Here is a 20,289-nt window from a genome sequence, read left to right as displayed (position 1 = left end):
AAGTTCAAGCCAGCCCAGCCTCCCTCTGGCAGCAGCAGCCCGGCCTTCCTAAATGGGAAAGAACCACTGGATGTCAGAAGCTCCAGTCTGTATCCTTGAGCCAAATTCATTGTTGGGTAGCTCCAACCAAGTGGCCGCTGTGGGGAGGGGCTGGGTTCTGCTCTCAGGTACGTCCCTGGAGTAATTCCACAGACCTCAATGGAGCGACTCTGGCTTCACTCCAGCGTAACTGAGAGCCAGATACATCCAGGTTAGATGAGTCTGCGAGTTCTCCAGGAACTCCCGCCCTGCAGACCTCAGGATGCTACTAGCTACTCATAGGAGGGATATGCCCTGATGGCTAAATCAGGCGACTGAGATTCAGGACCTCTGGGCTCCTCTCTGGGAGGAAAAGTGCTCTAGTGGCTAGAGCAGCAGGTGGAATTCAGAATACCTGGGTGCAGTTGGCTACGCTCCAGGGACTGGGGTTCACAGGGCATTTTGGTGTTTGCTCCAATTTGGAATGAAAGCAAATTTACTGAAATTTCCTGGCAAACTGGAGATCCCTAAAAATTCCATTTCTAAACCGCCACACTATGGCATTTGTGAAAGGGCATGTGAAATTGACCCTCCGTGGGTGCTATTGACTAGCACGTGTGAAACTGATGAGACCATCAGTTTTGCTCAGCTGCTCAGCAGAAAGGAGCTTGCCATTTTCAGGCAGCCCAAGCCCCAGCTCTAGCCAGGGTTCCGGCAGCTTGTGGGCTCCTTTCCAAGGAGCTGGTGCGCTGTTTTCTGAGAGCCTGCCAGGTCCCCAGCCCTGGCTCCAGCTGGGGGTTACACAGAGGCTTGCCCACCACTGTGCCCTGCTGACTCTCTGCCCCTCGCAGCAACCCAACTGGAGGGAGATAGTCAACAAGAAGCTGAAGTTTCCCAGCGAGCTCCTCGACGCCATCCAGGAGGGGGACCTGTTGCAGGTGCAGCAGCTGCTGCAGGGGAGTGACAGGATCCTGCAGCAGCAGGCCGATGGCGAGGACCGTGCGTGGCGGGAAGCCCTCAACCTGGCCATCCGCACGGGCAGTGGGGAGATCACCGGGGCCCTGCTGCGCTATGTTAAGTTCGACTTCCGCCAGATCCATGAGGCCCTGCTGGTCGCCGTGGACACCAACCAGCCCCAGGTGGTGAAGATGCTGCTGGACCGGTTGGACCAGGAGAAGAGCATCAAGATGGACATCAAGTCCTTCTCTCTGGCCTTCTTCGACCACTCCATCGACAACGCCCGCTTCGCCCCCGGCGTGACGCCGCTCACCCTGGCCTGCGAGAAGGACCTCTATGAGATTGTGGACATGCTGGTGCAGAAAGGCCACTCCATCCCCCGACCGCACAAGATCTCCTGCACCTGCCTGGAGTGCAGCAACGGCCGCACATATGACCTGCTCAAGTTTTCCCTCTTCCGGATCAACACCTACAAGGGCATCGCCAGCCGGGCCTACCTCTCCATTGCCAGCGAGGATGCCATGCTGACGGCCTTCAAGCTCAGCCGGGAACTGCAGCGCCTCTCCTGCAAGGAGCCAGAGTTCAAGGTGAGGCTCTCTGCAGTCTCCATGCCGAGGCTGGGGTCTTGGTTCCACTCTCCGTCTGTCCTTGTTCTGCGGGTAGCCACGGTGCTGCACTCAGAATGCAGGGTTCCACCTCCCGTGGGGTGATGGGTCTGCAGGACCCAGGGAATGAAGAGAGGCATCTGGTGTAGGCTGGTGCAACATGCTAGACTTCAGTGGAGTTACACTTGCTTCTACCAGCTCTGAATTTGGACCCTGGGGGTTTAACACAGTCATCGTCCCTCCCCAGTGTGAGCCAGGGGTCGGGGGGGGGGGAATGACTTTTGCTTCCCCCTGATTCTACTCCATGGAGATGTTCAAACATGTGCATCGTGGCATCCACAGGAGCCAAATCCTCTGTTGAACCTGGCTGAGATATTTGCCTCTCTCCCACCCTGCAGCAGGGAGTTCTACAGGTTAATTGTACATATGTAAATGTGTGGCCCTCTCATTCTGAGCACCCCTTGTTGTGCTGTTATGGGAGGGGCCCCGCAGAAATGGCCCCTATTGACTACGGTCATACAGTCATAGAATGTAAGGCTGAAAGGGACCTTGAGAGGTCACCCAGTCCAGCCCCCTGCACGAATAAAGGAGGCGGAGGCAAAGCCATGACCAACCAGAGACAAAGGGCACAAGGAAAACCCTTGCAGCAGTAGAAGGTGATGGGACCTTTGCTCAAGTATTGCCCCCTTGCCTCCCACCTGTCTCCCTCCTGCAGCCAGAGTACCTCAGCCTGGAGCTGCTGAGCCAGGAGTTTGCCTTCGAGCTGCTGGGGATGTGCCGTAACCAGAGCGAGGTGACAGCTGTGCTGAATGACCTGGGGGACAGCGAGGAGGAGGAGAAGCTGGACAGCCAGGCCTTCGAGGAGGGCATCCCCAACCTTGCCCGGCTCCGGCTGGCCGTCAACTACAACCAGAAGAGGGTGAGTCCAGGAAGGAGACTAGGAGGCTTTGGTGTCCGTAGGCAGCACTCAGCACTGAGCCAATACCCCAGTGGAGGACTAGGGGATGCTGCAGGTACAGTCTTTCAGATGAGATGTCATCCGGGAGTCAGGATGTGAACCCTGGAATCCTGGTTCCAGGGTGCACCATTCCTCTCTAAATTCCCCCCTTAAATATCACTTAGATGTGGGATCATCTTTCACCCCATGCCCGTAGCTTTTGTTTAGTGAAGCTATGCAGCAGCTAAACCATGTGCCACCCCAGAGGTGGCTGCATGTCACTGGTAGGTGAGGGCTCTTTAGAGGCAGCATCCCTGTGTACGGCTTTGGGACCTTTTGGGCTGAAAGGGCTGGGGCAACAGAAAGCTACCGGTGGTTATAAATATTTTTGTTCCCACCTAACTGACTTCCTCCCCCTGTGTCCTTCTGGATCAGTTTGTTGCCCATCCCGTCTGCCAACAAGTGCTGTCGTCCATCTGGTGCGGGAACCTGTCAGGCTGGCGTGGGAGTAACACGCTCTGGAAGTTCTTTGTCTCCTGTTCCATCTTCCTGACCGTGCCCCTTCTGTGCTTGTTGTACTGGATTGCCCCGAAGTCGCGGGTGAGCAGCCTTCCAGGCCACGATGGGACCCAACAAGGGGGCAGAGTCTACATCTGCTACTGCAGGGTTCTGACACTCCTTCTGGACCCTCAAGAGACGAGAGACTGGCTAGAGAGACCTTGGGTCTTATCCAGGCTGCCAATCCCTACGTGCCCATGGAAACTTGATTGCAATTCTACTAATTTCTCTCCCTAGAACTGAGCCAACAGTGTGTGGGTGTAAATTATTCACCCATATCCCATGAATTTGAACTCCCCCATATTTGTACCCCTTCTGAGTTCATTCTCCATTGTTCCAGCGTGTCCGATTTGCTGCTGCAAATGCTCACGTAGGGGGAGTTTTATGCTTCCCCCTTGCTCAATTGTATGTTGATATTGGGCCCCGATCTGCGCGGGGAGATCCTTGCACAACACACTGGCTAAGCGTGCGTCGTGGCCTCCGCTAGCAGCAGCTTCGCTGTAGGGTAACAGCCTACTATTGCTGTCTGCTAATAGAGTCCCTCCGTTAGCTCTGTGTGGTGGTGCTGACGGCCCAAGGAGAGGCAGTTGCTGCGTCTGTGCAGCCCCCGCAGTGAGCTCAGTGGGTCCCAGCGCAGGCCAGGATGAGTGTGGGGCCGTGGGCCTCTGCCCTCCAGAAATCGGCAGCCGTGGGACTCTTTGCAGCTCTGATGCGTGACGCTGCCTGTGCATCCCTGGGCAGGTTGGCAAAATGCTAAAGATCCCAGTGATCAAGTTCCTCCTCCACTCGGCCTCGTACTTCTGGTTCCTGATCTTCCTGCTGGCGGAGTCCATAGTCCTGGAGCAGAAGCACCACATCTTCTTGGGACGCAATCAGACCCTGTGGGAGAACTCCCTGCACATGCTCTGGGTGGCTGGTAGGTTGCGGGAAGAATGCCTGGCAGGGAGGGGTGTTGGCAGGGAACTACAAAAGCACAGGATTCAAGGAGAAGCAGGTGGCCGCTGCTGTCTTAAGCAGGATGTCTAGGCCCTGTGTCAACTGTCTGCACCCCAGGGAATCCCACCCTCTGGGTGCAGCCCCCCCGCTCCCCCAATCCCTCTGGGTGCAGCCCCCCCACCTCTGAATCCCTCTGGGTGCAGCCCCCCGCCTCTGAATCCCTCTGGGCGCAGTTCCTCCCGAATGTCTATGGGCACAGCTCCCCCACCTCTGAATCCCTCTGGGCACAGCCCCCCCGAATCCCTCTGGGTGCAGCCCCCCGCCTCTGAATCCCTCTGGGCACAGTTCCTCCCGAATGTCTACGGGCACAGCTCCCCCACCTCTGAATCCCTCTGGGCACAGCCCCCCACCTCACCCCTGAATCCCAATGTGTAGCAGCGGGAGCCGATTCGAGAGCCGTGAAGGGGGTTTCCCCCTCCAGGGTTGATCGAATTTTTGTCGCCTCTGCTGAGCCGGCCAGCACGGGGCCTGTGGCAGTTCCTAGGGGGACGCGCGCCTGCCTGGGACTGGACCGAGACCTCTCACTGACCGCGCTGAAGCCAGCTGCTGTTAATAATCTTCAGTCCCAAATCCAGCCCCCAGCAGGGCTTTGTGTCCCTAAGTCTTCTCAGCTCCTACGTAGACAGGAGGTTTCAGGGCAGATAGACGTGGGGAGGGAAATCAGCCTCCAGCAGGCGACACTGTCTGTACGTGCAGGGCCCCAGGGCTCTGGGGAAGAGAGAAACAGCTGGGTGGAGCTGGCTCGACAGGAATGAGTTGGGTGGATGGTTTCCCTGGCCGTGGTACGATGCGATAATCATTAGCTCTGAAGGGAGCCGCACTCTCCCATTGGAACAGGCTGAGCTGAGCCCTTAGGGTCGGAATCTGCCTGTGAGCACCAGAAGTGATTGCCTGCCGCAGGCTACCTGCTCCCGGGGTTGTTTTTGTTTTTCAGACCGGTGCCCAAAGGGTGTCTGGATGCAGGCAGTGGGAGGGGATTCAGAGAAGAGCAGGGATGCGGGTGAAAGGGCTCTTATCCCATCTCTTATGGGGATGGGATAAGAGAACTAAGGGCCGGATGCTGCATCCATTGCAGTCAATGGTGAAACCCTCCCCATGGGGGCAAGCCTGGGTGCTGGGTCGGTCTAGGGTCTGGGAGCGGCCTGCAGATCTCTCCAGTGTGCGAATCCCCACGTGGGGAGAGAGAATTGGGGGGGGGGGGCATATGGGGGCATCGCTAGGGGTCGTCATGACTTTTATTGTGGAGGCCCCAGCTGCGATCAGGAGCCCGCTGTGCTGGGTGCTGTATGAACACCCTGCCCGGGGGAGCTGATGGGGCAGAGAGGCAAGGCAGACAAGAGGGGGAAGAAGGAAGGATGATTCCCCCACCCCCCCCGATTTGCAGAGGGGGAAACTCTGCCCAGAGGCTGAATCCAACCCACCCCCTCGGGAGGTATCTGCCCGAGGGGGCTTGGTGCTCATGCTTTGCCCCCCCACCCCGGTCAGGCTTCTTCTGGTACGAGTGCAAGGAGGTGTGGATCGAGGGGCTGCGCAGCTACCTCCTGGATTTGTGGAACTACCTGGACATCGTCATCCTCAGCCTGTACCTGGCCTCCTTCACGCTGCGGGTGCTGGTCGCCGTGAGGGGCCACCTGCACTGCCTGGACGCCCCTTCCTCGCCGGGGTGCTACTACTTCACCAGAGCCGGTGAGCAGCTGCGGCTGGGGCACCTCGGCTTTCATCTCGGCCTCCCTCTGCCCCCTCCAGCTGCTGGCCCGGCCCCGCTCCTCCCGCTCGGCATGTCTAGTGCTACACGTTCATCCCCCGAATGGGTGCTGCATGGCCTTGCTTCACCCCACCCTGCCCCACTGATGGGCCTCGGCCTTGCCCCGCAGACAAACCTCTCTCCAGGGGAGAGGAGCTCTCTGTGGCCTATTCGCTCCTTGGCCTCTTACCAACAAGGAGGCCTGTCAGTGCTGGCAGGGACAGTGGCTTTGCGACCGGCTTTGGATCATTTCCCCAGCCCCCGCCCCACCCCCACCCCCCCAAGCCGTCCCATCCCCTCTATGAAACCTCCGCATACCCTACTTTGAAAGATTTCCCTTTCCAGCTTACGGCCGGACCTTTTCCTCCCTCCGGAGCCTTCCAGACCCCAAGCAGCACGTTCAGCTGCAAGTTACTGGCTCAATGACAATTATAGGCACTTTTATATGGCAAGTTGGTGTCATTATCCTCATTTTACCGATGGGGAAACTGAGGCACGGGGCAGGACAAGGACTCACCCAGCAGGCCAGTGACGGAGCCAGGAATAGCCCTCAGTCCCCATACCCTATCCACTAGGCCACACAATGAAGGTCCCCCTGCCTTTCCTGCCCTGTGTCTCTGAGGTTCCTCTCCCCGTGTGCAGGACGGCACGAGTGGCAGCCTGAAGACCCCCAGTTTGTCGCCGAGGTGCTGTTTGCGGTGACCAGCATGCTGAGCTTCACCCGCCTAGCCTACATCCTGCCTGCCCATGAGTCCCTGGGCACCCTGCAGATCTCCATCGGGAAGATGATCGACGACATGAGCCGGTAGGGGCTGAATCCCCTCCACCCCCTTCACCTTGGGGTCGCCTCCCACCCTGTGGCCCCATCAGACCGTCCCTAAATGGAGCCAGATGGTGGGTCCAGGCCGCGGTGCGTGAATGCCTCCCAGTAACGTGGTGCTAAGCACCATCTGCTCTCGCTGATGTCACAAGCCAGGCCCAGAGAGAAGGTCCTCTCCCCCCATCCCCCACGGCGTATCTAGCGCAGGCCGCTGGCGGTGCGCGCTGCTGGCCCATGCTACGACACTACGGGGACAGACACAGGCTGAGGATCGAAATAGGACTGGAGAGGCCCAGCAGAATGCAGCGTTCGCTTTGCTGTGCGAGCCCCTCACAGCCTGAAATCATGCAGGGGACATGTCCCTCCACCTGGCTATCGGGGTGTCCTGGGGGAATGGGCTAGGGGGCTAGCACCCCGTATTATCCACTGGCAGCTGCCTTGCATGTTGCTCTGGCAGGATGTCTTAGCCCCGTCCCTGTGGATCCACATCCACGGCTTGGTCTACACTTAAATTGCTGTAGGTACATCAGAGCTCGGGGTGTGAAAAAAAAAACCCACCCCCCTGACCGAGACCCCTGTGCCAGCCTACCCCCAGGCACAGGTCCACCTAGGTCCAGGGAAGAACGCTCGTGGAAGCAGTGTTCCTACGGCGAGGGAAAACCCCTTCTGTGGCTGACAGCCTCATCTCCGCTGTAGGGTTATGCTGGTAGAGCTGCGGTGGCATAGGGTCTAAACTAGCTGTTCCCGCTCATGAAAGATCTTGGAGTCATTGTGGACAATTCTCTGAAATCATCCACTCAGAGTGCAGCGGCAATCAAAAAAGCGAACAGAACGTTGGCACTCATTAAGAAAGGGGTAGATAATAGGACAGAAAATATCATATTGCCTCTATATAAATTAGAGCTGTCAATTAATCGCAGTTAACTCACGTGATTAACTCAGAAAAATTAATCGTGATTAAAAAAATTAATCGCGATTAATCACACTGTTAAACACTAGAAAACCAATTGAAATTTATTAAATATTTTTGGATGTTTTTTCTACATTTTTAAATATATGGATTTCAATTACAACACAGAATACAAAGTGTACACCCCTCACTTTGGATTATTTTTGATGACAAATATTTGCACTGTAAAAATGATAAACAAAAGAAAATACATTTTTCAATTCACCTCATACAAGTGCTGTCATGCAATCTCGTTATCGTGAAAGTGCAAGTTACAAATATAGGAGTTTTTTTTGTTACATAACTGCACTCAAAAACAAACCAAGGTAAAACTTTAGAGCCTACAAGTCCACTCAGTCCTACTTCTTGTTCAGCCAATCGCTCAGATAAACAAGTTTGTTTACATTTACGGGAGATAATGCTGCCCACTTCTTAATTACAATGTCACCTGAAAGTGAGAACAGACATTTGCATGGCATTGTTGTAGCTGGCATCGCAAGATATTTACGTGCCAGATGTGCTTAAGATTCATAGGCCTCTCCATGCTTCGGCCATTGTTCCAGAGGATATACTTCTATGCTGATGACGCTTGTTAAAAAAATAATGCGTTAATTAAATTTGTGACTGAACTTGGGGGAGAATTATGTCCCTGCTCTGTTTTACCCGCATTCTGCCATATATTTCATGTTATAGCAGTCTCCGATGATGACCCAGCACATGTTCTTCATTTTAAGAACACTTTCACTGCAAATTTGACAAAATGCAAAGAAGATACCAATGTGAAATTTTTAAGATAGCTACAGCATTTGATCCAAGATGCGGAAACTACAGAACCCAAACCACCAAAAAAGAAAATCAACCTTCTGCTGGTAGCATCTGACTCATGATGATGAAAATTAACATGCATTGGTCTGCACTGCTTTGGATCGTTACCAAGCGGAATCCGTCATCAGCATGAACGCATGTCCTCTGGAATGATGGTTGAAACATCAAGGGACACGTGAATCTTTAGCACATCTGGCATGTAAATATTTTGCGACACCAGCTATAACAGTGCCATGCGAACGCCTGTTCTCACTTTCGGATGACATTGTAAACAAGAAGCAGGCAGCATTACCTTCTGCAAATGTAAACAAACTTGCTTATCTGAGCGATTGGCTGAACAAGAAGCAGGACTGAGTAGACTTGTAGGCTCTAAAATTTTACATTGTTTTATTTTTGAATGCAGGTTTTTTTGTACATAATTCTACATTTGTAGGTTCAACTTTCATGATAAAGAGATTGCCCGACAGTACTTGTATGAGGTGAATTGAAAAATACTATTTCTTTTGTTTTTTACAGTGCAAATATTTGTAATAAAAATATAGAGTGGACATTGTACACTTTGTATTCTGTGTTGTAACTGAAATCAATATATTTGAAAATGTAGAAAACACCCAAAATATTTAAATAAATGGGATTCTATTATTATTTGACAGGATTCTATTATTGTTTAATGTTAATTGTGATTTTTTTTTATTGCACGATTAATCACAATCTATTTTTTTTTAAATTGCTTGACAGCCCTAATATAAATCCATGGTACACCCACCTCTTGAATACTGCGTGCAGATGTGGTCGCCCCATCTCAAAAAAGATATATTAGAATTGGAAAAGGTTCAGAAAAGGGCAACCAAAATTATGAGGGGTATGGAACGGCTGCCATATGAGGAGAGATTAATAAGACTGGGACTTTTCAGTTTGGAAAAGAGACGACTAAGCAGGGATATGATAGAGGTCTATACAACCATGACTGGTGTGGAGAAAGTAAATCAGGAAGTGTTATTTACCCTTTCTCATAACACAAGAACTAGGGATCACCAAATGAAATGAATAGGAAGCAGGTTTAAAACAAACAAAAGGAAGTATTTCTTCACACAATGCACAGAGCTCTGGACATGCTTGCTTGGAACTAACCCCAATAAACATCATATTGTCTGAACTTCGGACTTCTGGTCTTCTGCTTTCTGTCTGCATGACAAGAACCAGGGGAGGGGCTAAAGGGAAAGCCCCCTAACAGTTGTGAAGGCCAAGACTATACCAGGGCTCAAAAAGGAACTAGATAAATTCATGGAGGATAGGTCCATCAATGGCTATTAGCCAGGATGGGTAGGGATGGCATGCATAGCCTCTGTTTGCCAGAAGCTGGGAATGGGCGACAGGGGATGGATCACTGGATGATTTACCTGTTCTGTTCATTCCCTCTGGGGCACCTGGCATTGGCCACTGTCGGAAGACAGGATACTGGGTTAGGTGGAGCTTTGGTCTGACCCACTCTGGCCGCTCTTATGGATGCCGGCACAGTCTCCATAGTGTCAACGTACCAAAGGGTGAGAGGGGTAATTGGCTGGCTGAGACTGTGGCGGTGCTGGGGGTGGGGGCAGTGGTGGGTTTGTGCACTGGACACATCCCCACGATGAACAGGGCTTATCAGACTAGGGTCCTCTAGGTCAGGCCCCATGGCTCCCTGCCTCTCTGATCTCCTCTCTGGGCTTTCCCCCCACAGGTTCATGTTCATCCTCATGATCATTCTTACCGCGTTCCTGTGCGGACTCAACAACACCTACGTTTACTACCAGGAGTCCCAGCGGCTGGGGAAGTACGGCTTCGCGCATCCAGGGCTCTCCCAGGGCCTCCCGGCTGGGCCAGATGCTTTGCATCGCGATGCCTGAGGCTGAGAGAAAGGGTCAAAGGTCCCTGCCCTATCCAGGCGATTCCCTGGCCCCTCTCTGGGCACACGCCAGCAACGTGAACGGGGGTTGTAGCGTGAGCGGGGAGCCATGGGGCAGCACTTTGGGGTGCTCTGCTGATGAAGCCTGTGGTGGAATTGGGAGGCACGGTTTATCGGTAGAAGGGGATTCCGAGGAACCCTGTGGGGAGTGGTCTATGGGGAGAATGAAAGGAGCTGAAGACGGTGATGAGCACTCAGAGGGGATGTGATCAAGTGTTTGGGATGTCCCGGCACTTCGGGAGGGAGCGGGGTTGTGTGGGGCGCTGGTGGGGATTTAACGAGGAATAATGGGGTGAAAATATAGGCCGCATCTCAAGCAAACCTTCCTGGGGGCCCAGGTGGGTGCTGGCAAGTGTCTTCTGAAGGGTCCTGTAGCAGTTAGGACTTGCCCAGGAAGATCTAGTGGACACACAGGCCAATCCTGCATCACCTGGGGAGCTGCTGTTGATGTCAGTGGGGTCAGGATTGGGGCTGTCTCGCACACTTGTTAGGGTGGGGCACGCCCGGCTTGTAACCAGGCCCCACTCTTTGCTGCCCCCTTTCTGTCAGCTTCAATGAGACGTTCCAGTTCCTGTTCTGGACCATGTTCGGGATGGAGGAGTACAGCGTGGTGGACATGCCCCAGTATGCCCTGGCGGAGTTTGTGGGGCGGGCGCTCTATGGGATCTTCACCATCATCATGGTTATCGTCCTTCTCAACATGCTCATCGCCATGATCACCAACTCCTTCCAGAAGATCGAGGTGAGGGCCGCTGGCAGCCCCGCCAGAGTGCGCCTGGGCCCCGCCCTGGAGCAGAGTGACCCCGTGGGGAATAGGCCTCCTCTTCCGCAGCTTCTCTTCTCCCTGGCACTCCCCGCGCTGTTAAAATAACCAGCAATTGGGCAATTCCACTCAGCCTCCCCTAAATCTCCCTCCTTCTTCCTCCCCCAAGGCCCCATCAAAATGCAGTCCCTGTTGTTTGTCGTATTCCTATGCGCTGTCGAGAGGGCTGTGGTGCCCCACCCCAGAAGTGGCTGCATTTCTCCCTTACACACTCACTGGAGGCCCTTCGCGTACAAGGGTGAAATTCCCCTCTGTGCAGCAGGTCCATATGAGTCCCTCTGCTGACGACCCTGCACTGGGCACAGCTCTCGCTCTTGCAGTGATGCCAGCTTCCCCACTGGGCCTAGCATGTGTCCTTTGCCTTGAGAGTACGTTCCTGTCACCGTCCCTGAGCAAGCCTGCTCCTGCCTGGCCCGGCTGCAGACCAATGGCTGGTGCATGCTGGAGAAGGGTCCCTGGGTGCTCTCCTTAAGTGGATCAGGCCCCACCCACCAGCTGGGGATGCCCAGGTGTTGGACTAGCTAGTGCCACACCTGTGATCTCGTTGAGTTCCGCCCCGCAGGGCAGCTGGTGCCCAGGATCCGAGCCGGCCTCCATCCCAGAGCCTCAGCCCCCCGGCTCTCCCCGGTGATAGAGTTGTCCCTCTCCCCTGCCTGTGCCGATGCTGTTCAATACAATTTCACCCGTTATATGGCACCAAAGTGGAGGGGAGAGGGCAGGTCATGAGACCGACCAGCTGGCTGTGCTCTGAGGGAATGGGGGCGACCGTGGGGCTTCTAGAAAGCGGGTGGGAAGATCACACGAGGCCCCAAAGGTCTCTGATGGCCGCCCAACGCAGGAGGCCCCAGTGTAGATCGCAACCTGCTTTTCCCCCGTGTTTGCTTTTCAGAACGATGCGGACGTGGAGTGGAAGTTCGCCCGCTCCAAGCTCTACCTGTCCTACTTCAGGGAGGGCCTTACGCTTCCTGTACCGTTTAACATCGTTCCCACGCCAAAGTCCCTCTTCTACGCAGTCAGGTGACGTCCGCGCCGCGGCAACGAGTCGCTCTAGTACACGAGCAGCTCAGAGATGTTAGTCAGCTCAGCCTCACGAGCCAGGATAATCCCCATTGTACGGGTGGGAAACTGAGGCACAAAGTAACTTGCCCAAGGTCACACAGGGAGTCTGTGGTGGAGTAGGGACTTGAACCCACATCTCTTGAGTGCTCATCCAGGGCCCTAGATACCAGGCCATCTAGCCACTGGCGTTTCACGTTCTGGGGATCAGCTGCTTTGCAAAGAGAGTCACTTCTGAGCCGAGCTGGCTGAACTGGTTTTGTTCAAATCTATTTTCAACCAGAAATGCCCTTTTTTTTAAAACTATGACAAGTTGTGAGGAAAATATTATGGTGGGTTATTTTTGTAGAAGTTTTTCAGATTATTTCTGACTTAAAAAACCCTGAAAACTGAAAATGTTTTGGTTTTTTGCTGTCTGGTTTTTCCTTCTTTCTCTCCCTTTCCTCCTCATTTCAGTGGCAAAAGGGTGGGGAAAACATTAAAGTGGAACATTTGGAAAGTTTTCACGAATGATTTCAAGTAAATAATTGTTTTTCTTCTGAAATGTTTCTCCAAACGTACCTAGCGGTTTGTCAACCCTTTCTCCTGAGGAGACCTAGACAGGTTTGGAGAAAGGAACTAATGCAGGGAACGCTGGAGTGTTCCACAAAGGAAAAGCTTCTCCCTTGGTGCAGCGGGTTAAGGGAGATGATTCAGATATTACTAGATTTGAAGGCCAGAAGGGATCATTAGATCATCTAGTCTGACTCCTGTAGGGCAGTGTTTCTTGACCTTTTCGATACCCGAGACGGGCTTGCTGCCGTGTGTCAGGGAAATCTCAGGGACTGGCGCCGGGCCATGGACCGGTCATTGACTCTGCTGTATGGCACAGGGCAGAGGCTTTCACCCAGTTACCCCTGTACCAAGCCCAATAACTTGTGTTCCACTAAAGCATCTTCCAGAAAGGGATCTGGTCCCATTGGAAGACAATCCTCATGAGACCGAGAATCTGCCACTTCCCTTGGGAGTTTGTTCCAATGGTTAATCAGCCGCACTGTTAAACATTTGGGCCTTATTGCTAATTTGATTTGGTCTGGTTTTAGTTTCCAGCCATTGGTTCTTTTTCTGTCTAGATTAAAGACCCCTTTTCTACCTGGTATTTCCTCCCTGTGAAGGTAGCTATACACTGCAATCACGTCACCTCCCCTCCTTCTCTTTGACGAGCTAAAATCAGAGCGAGCTCTGTATCTCACGGTGAGCCGTTTTCTCCAATCCCTGAATCATTTTTGTGCTGTTTCTGCACCCTCTCCGATTTTCCAACGTCCTGTTTAAAATGTGGAAGCCAGCACCAGCCGTGGTGTCAGTCCTGTATCGGGCTCGCCAATGTCACCTCCTCCCTGCACTGGCTGTGACTGAGCGAATGAACTGTGCCATGCTGCGGGCTGACTCCCCGAGAGCTGCCCTCGGGGTGACTTTGGCCCTGTCTGTCTGTCTGCGCTCTACCGAGCGTGCCGGTTCCGTTGTATGTTTCAGCGCCCACGTCCCCATGCAGCCAGAGAGGAAGGCATTGGCTGCATTGATAACGGAAAACACTGCTGCCTCCCACTGGCTCTTGCCTACGTTAGAGACACAGAGTAGAGCTGCCACCCATCCGACTTTTACCCGGATGATCCGGTTTTTGGCTTCTGGGTCTGGGTGCCGTTTAGGGTTGCCAAGTGCTCGGCGGAAAGTCAGGTCCGAAAGGGGACCTGGCAACCCTAAAGGGCACTGAACCAAAAGTCCGGTTTCCGCGGGGTGGGGGGAGGCGCCAGGTTGTTAACCCATGACAGCCCCTGCTCGGCTGGGGCCACCGCCTACCTGCAGGCAGCAACTTGAGATGATCTACCAATTGACTGGGACGTGGGGGGGGGGCGGGAGAGGAGTGAGCGCTGGGGCGGGGCTTTGGGGGAAGAGGTGGAGAAGGGGCGGGGCCTCAAGGGATGAGGTGGGCAGGGTCTTGGGGGAAGAGGCAGGGCAGGGATGTGGCCTTGGGAAGAGGTGGAGAAGGGGTGGGGCCTCAAGTGATGAGGTGAGCAGGGCCTTGGGGGGCCGGTTACCAGCAATTAGAAAGGTGGCAATCCTAACAAAGAGGCAGTTGCTAAAAGGCTCCTATTTGCAGCCCAGCGCCCAGCACTCGCTGAAAAGACTCACTGCGGAGTGAAGCTTGTTCCCGTGGGCTCTAGTTCTCATGGCTTGTTGGCCGCAGTGCAGCTGGGGCTAGCAGACCGTCTCAGATCTGCGGCTTGGTAGCTGGCAAGGTTAAAAGTTAGGGGATAAAATCTCTTCTGAAGGATGATGGGCCTGAACCTGAATCCTGGAATGGTTTGGATCTGAACATTGTGGCTAGGACTCATCTCTCCATTGGGCCAGAACCAGAAACCGGCTCCAGACTCCCCCAGATTTTGGATTCCTTTGGACCTGGATTCAGATTTTAACGTAGCATCCCCAGGGCTGGCTGTACTTTCCAATGACGTGTCCTTTTGCATTCCCCAGGGGCATCTTCCGGTTCATTTGCTGCTCCAAACCCAAGAGACAACCGGATTACCCCCCGATTCCCACCATCGTAAGTTCCCTGTCTGTCTGTCTGCAGACCGAGCCCTGGGGAAAGTTACCTTGGCATTGAGACTGCTTTATCCTCAGCCTTGTGCTCCCCTGGAGTCCATGGCAAACTTCTTTTCCAGTCGTGTCCTGGACTGTAAAATGGTTGTTTGAAGAGGGCGAGCGAGCCCCCAGGCGTTGCAAGATGCCAGGTAAATGCTAAGCCATGCTGGTATCCGGCGCCCGTGTAACCCTGTTTCCCACCCTCTTCAGGCTAACACCGCCCTGGAGGACGTCGGCCTGGGCGGGGAGAGCCGCCGTACCTATCGGCTGCAGGTCATCAAGGCTCTGGTGCAGCGCTATGTCGACACGGCCACGCGGGAGTTTGAGGAGAGCAGGCGGAAAGGTAACCCTGCCACTGTGCGGGGCCTTGGGCACTGGTGAACCTCGGGCCCTCCTGTTCTCTGCCCGTGGCACGTCAAGCCTAGTCTGCTGTGGGCTGTGATACTCTAGTCTCATTCGGTTGCTGGGCTTAGCATCTGGCTGCTGGGAGGGGCTGGTGGCCTGTGATACATGGCAGCTCACACTGGACGATCTAGGCTCCTTTCTGGCCTTAAACTCTGTGACTCTGTCTGGTAGCTCTGGAGAGCCCCCTCCACCCTGGCAAATGAGGAGGGCTTGACTGGGACTCCATAATACAGTGGGGAAGGGAGGGAAGGAGAAATAGAGGGTGGGCAGGATGAGGGTCAGGAAGAAGCAGGTGTCACATGTCAGCAAAGTGTGGGCCACATCCCCTTCTAGTGGCCATTTCCCTGAAGGATAACTGCCTACTACTGCTGCCATTTAGTGGAGTTACTCCTTTAGCTCAGGCAGTAATGGTCTGTGCTATGCTGCAGAAGGTCCATGTGGATGACCCATGTGGTAGAAGGACAGTGGCTCCTGGAAGTTGGAACCCAACGTGCCCACACTGCTTGTCCACCCCAAGAACTGGCTCCACATGTGGGTGTGTCTAAGGGCAGAGATGGGGATCCTTGAATCTAATGAACGCTCTTGAGCCCTAAGAGAGAAAATGTTTCCGGTATTTAGAAACGGATGTAATCTGTACTAGGCTCCCAGTTCCCGCAGTGTAAAACCAGAGCTCAGTGGAGTGACTCCAGTTACACCAGTGTAAAAGCAGAGCCGCTGCATTGAGCTCAGTGGAGTGACTCCAGATTTACCCCTGCGTAGCTGAGATCAGAATCGGGCCAGTAAGCCAGCCTTGCTCCTGGGGCTGCCCCCAGGCGAGATGCACAAGGATGCCGCTCGCCGAGCAGGCGTGATGGTTACCAGTGGGCTGCGGTGGGTGCAAGGCGGGCGGGCTCTCCCCATAGCCCTGCGCTCACCTGGCCCTGCCTGTGCTTCGTTCCCAGACCTGGGGAACCGTATCACCGAGCTGAACAAGTCGGTGTCGCGCCTGCATGCGGAGGTGAAGTGCCTGCATCACAGCCCGCCTGCCCCCGCCAGCCCTCTGGACGGGGCCAGCCCGCTGCACAGATACGTCCTGCGGGTCCAGGACAACTTCCAGAACTTCAGCCAGCCCTCGGGCAGCTCCGGCCCGGGCTCCCCGGCCCAAGTGATGGTGCACCAGGACAGGGCTGCCGGGAGCGACCCCCAGCCCTACCCCGAGGAGCTCTCCCTTGGCCCCCAGCACAAGATGTCTCCTGGGGAGGGGGACCGAGCTGGAGAGCCAGAGGACCCGAGTTCCCATCCAGCAGAGGAAGCCGACTCTGGCCCCAGCCTCTAGCAGCTCAGGGCGGCGTTTCCACGGCGGTCTGGAGCCAAGCAATAACAGCCACGCCCATCACGTCTAGTGCAGCCGAAGGATCCCAAAGCACGTTGTATGCTGCTCCTGCTGGCTTGTGCCCCAGCCCAAGCAAGCAGGGAGCTCGCTGCCTCTCCCACACGGGGTGGGGGTTGAAGCATGGCTGATGGTCCAGTCAGGCTCCTGGTCCACCAGGCAGCTGCTTTGATGGAGAGCAATGCCTGGGTAGCCGAGCTCCCCGCCCAGTCATTAGGCAGATGGGCTGTAGCACCAGCTAGGTTTCTTTTACTTTGAGTCAATGTTTATGTCAAGTCCTTGGGTGTTACAAACTGGGCCCCTGCAACTTGAATATAGAGCCCCGGAGAAAATACCTCCACCCACTGTACCCACCACTGACATGCTCCCCCCTCTTGGGTGCAATGAGGCAGCTGACTGACAGTGATTGCTTGTTTGATCGAGGGCTGCCTCGGTCACAGTGGAAAGGGAGATAGAGAGAGCAGGGGCCAGGAGATCTATTTGAAGCGTGTCTGAGCAGGGGACTAGCCCAGTGGCACAGGACTAGCACAGGGCACTGTCGTGCTGGGGATCCTGGCGCAGGGCCAGGCTGGGAGTGCTGCAGGGTGCTCGGAGGGGGGGTTGACTTCTCCTCTAGGGTCCAGCTCCATGTGATGCTAGAGCAGGACAGACAGGCTGCGGAGTGAGCTGTGTGCAGCTATTGTATAGACTGTCCCATGTAGTCGTCTGGGAGGGAAATCAAGGGCACTCCTAGAGACACCGAAACCAGTCCCTGCCTTCCTGGCCTGCCAGCTGAGATCTTGCTCATAGTTTGTTATAGGTGCAGTTCTGTGATCAGGAGGTAGCCAGTTAATGAACCCAGGCTGCTGCAGCCTTGAAGTGTGGTTCTGCTCCGACACGTGACTGGCCGTGTGTGTGTCTGTGTGTTTGTTTTGGGGGTGGGGAATCCATGCTTGTTGTGGCTTAATGACTCCAGCTCAAACCGTTCAATTTGCGATAAGAAGAATATATTGCTTTGGGTTTTTCCTTTCCTCCTCTAATCGCCAGCTCCACAAATTCCCACTGGGATCTGAGTGTCAAGCTGGGTTCTCTTCTGCTTCTGTGTGCTCCTGGGAACATTTCCATGGAGGTCAGTGGGCTTAGGATCAAAGCCTTCAGCACACTTCTCACGCCAGTTTAGTTAGTGCCCAGCTGTGTCTGCTATAGAAGATTGACTAGCTAGATTCCTGAAGCTTGGGAGCTGTCGGGAAGTTTAGAAGATGTAATATTCAGACAGGCTCTGTCCTGGTTTCTGATCCGTAACTTGTTATTTGTAGCCCCAGAAAGTTTACTAGGTTCTGCCTGGGTCTTTAAAACAATGCACAATGGAAGGGTCTAATAAATATCTTATTTCACCGTGGAAACAGGAGTGAATCAAGCCCCGCTTTGTGTCTTTAACACCTTGTATTCACATTGTAGAATAAACTATTGCTTCGTCCCAATAAATACAGCAACCCTGTCTTGCACTGCTGTGTCACTTGTCACTGGGGAAGGTTCTAACGTTGCACAAGTGGATTCTGCAGTCCTAAAGCAAGATCTCCATTGGGAGTGGAGGCTGCAGGGTAAGGTAGGGGCTTGGTTTGGAAGACCATCTCCCAACCCTTTTTGCTCAGCTGGGACTCACTGTGAGCAGATTGATGCAGGATCTGGTGAGTGACAAGTTAGATCCAGTGGTGAGGGCCCTGGGCTGTGAATCAGGTGACCTGCTGATTTTCAAATACATGGATTTCATTACAACACAGAATACAAAGTGTAGACTGCTCACTTTATATTATTTTTTATTACAAATATTTGCACTGTAAAAAAAAAAGATAAAAGAAATGATATGAGGGGAATGAAACATACAAGTACTGTCCTGCAATTTCTTTATTGTGAAAGTGCAACTTACAAAGGTAGATTTTTCTTTTTTACATAACTGCAGTCAAAACCAAAACAATGGGGCCTCAGCTTTAGAGCCTATAAGTCGAAGCATGAAGGGGCATATGAATGTTTAGCATATCTGGCACGTAAATACCTTGCAACACTGGCTACAACAGTGCCATGCGAACGCCTGTTCTCACTTTCAGGTGCCATTGTAAATAAGAAGCAGGCAGGATTATTTCCTGTAAATATGAACAAATTTGTTTGTCTTAGCAATTGGCTGAACAAGAAGTAGGACTGACTGGACTTGTATGAGGTAAACTGAAAACACTATTTCTTTTGTTTATCTTTTTTACAGTGCGATTAATTGCAAGTGTTCTTTTTAATCTAGTTAATTTGTTTTGCATTGAGCGCATGCATTAACTGCGGTTAATTGGCAGCCCTAATAAGAACGACGAATAACTGCGGCAGCTGGTGCAGTACTCCAGACCCATTTGAATAAAGCCCTGAGCTGCATAGGAAGAAAGACTAAATCCAATGCCGCTGAGCTCTTCATAGAACTGTAGGCCCGGAAGGGACTTCGAGAGGTCTTCTCGTCCAGTCCCCTGCACTCAAGGCAGGACCAAGCATTATCTCGACCAGGGGCGATTGGAAGCCCCCTAAAAGTGGGGGGAAGCACCAGTGCCCTAACTGTGGCCCCGCCCCCCGTCCTGTCTCTTCTCCCCAAGACCCCACCCCCTTGCTCCTCTCTGCCCACTTCCCCCTGTCGCTTGCCCTTACAGCATCCTAAACCGCCATTGCTTCTTGTCCTATTCTCAGACGTTAAGGAGAACAATTCTTCTCCTTCCTCCTTGTAACAACAACCTTTTATGTACTTGAAAACTATTATCATGTCCCCCCTCAGTCTTCTCTTCTCCAGGCTAAACAAACCCAATTTTTTCAATCATCCCTCAGAGATCATGCTTTCTAGACCTTGAATAATTTTTGTTGCTCTTCTCTGGCCTTTCTCCAGTTCTTCCACATCTTTCCTGAAATGTGGTGCCCAGAACTGGACACAATACTCCAGCTGAGGCCTAATGAGCACGGAGTAGAGTGGAAGAATTACTTCTCGTGTCTTGCTTACAACACTCCTGCTAATACATCCCAGAATGATGTTTGCTTTTTTTGCAACAGTTTTACACTGTTGACTCATGTTTAGTTTGTGATCAACTATGACCCCCAGATCCCTTTCCACAGTGCTCCTTCCTAGGCAGTCATTTCCCATTTTGTATGTGTTCAACTGATTTTTCCTTCCTAAGTGGAGTACTTTGCATTTGTCCTTATTGAATTTCATCCTATTTACTTCAGACCATTTCTCCAGTTTTTCCAGATCATTTTGAATTTTAATCTTATCCTCCAAAGCATTTGCAACCCCTCCCAGTTTGGTATCATCTGCAAACTTTATAAATGTCCCTATGCCATTACCTAAATCATTGATGAAGATATTGAACAGAACCGGACCCTGAAATGACCCCTTGGGGACCCCACTCGTTATGCTCTTCCAGCATGACTGTGAACCACTGATAACTACTCTCTGGGAACGGTTTGCCAACCAGCTATGCCTCTGCCTTATGGTAGCTCCATCTAGGTTGCATTTCCCTAATTTGTTTATGAGACGGTCATGCGAGACAGTATTAAAAGCCTTACACAAGTTATGGTATACCACGTCTACACTTCCCCCCTATCCACAAGGTTTGTTACCCTGTCAAAGAAAGCTATCAGGTTGTTTGACATGATTTGTTTTGG

At 53.1% G+C, this 20,289-nt stretch overlaps 1 protein-coding gene across 1 annotated transcript; it reads left to right on the top strand.

The window, feature by feature from the left end:
* Window positions 1–644: 644 nt before the first annotated feature.
* LOC311514789 (short transient receptor potential channel 2-like) lies at window positions 645–18,017 on the top strand (the record flags this gene model as incomplete). The annotated part of the gene is made up of 12 exons (XM_084617480.1): window positions 645–1,562; window positions 2,296–2,499; window positions 2,953–3,117; window positions 3,817–3,991; window positions 5,557–5,757; window positions 6,458–6,620; window positions 10,130–10,222; window positions 10,904–11,096; window positions 12,067–12,194; window positions 14,745–14,814; window positions 15,063–15,195; window positions 16,199–18,017. 12 exons carry the CDS (start codon window positions 645–647, stop codon window positions 16,570–16,572), a joined length of 2,817 nt encoding a protein of 938 aa, XP_084473606.1. The 3' UTR covers window positions 16,573–18,017.
* Between the last annotated feature and the right edge of the window lie 2,272 nt (window positions 18,018–20,289).

Source organism: Lepidochelys olivacea, assembly GCF_965140295.1.
Source record: "Lepidochelys olivacea isolate rLepOli2 genome assembly, chromosome: 1".
Lineage (NCBI taxonomy): Eukaryota > Metazoa > Chordata > Testudines > Cheloniidae > Lepidochelys > Lepidochelys olivacea.
This window is presented reverse-complemented; position numbering and strand designations above follow the sequence as displayed.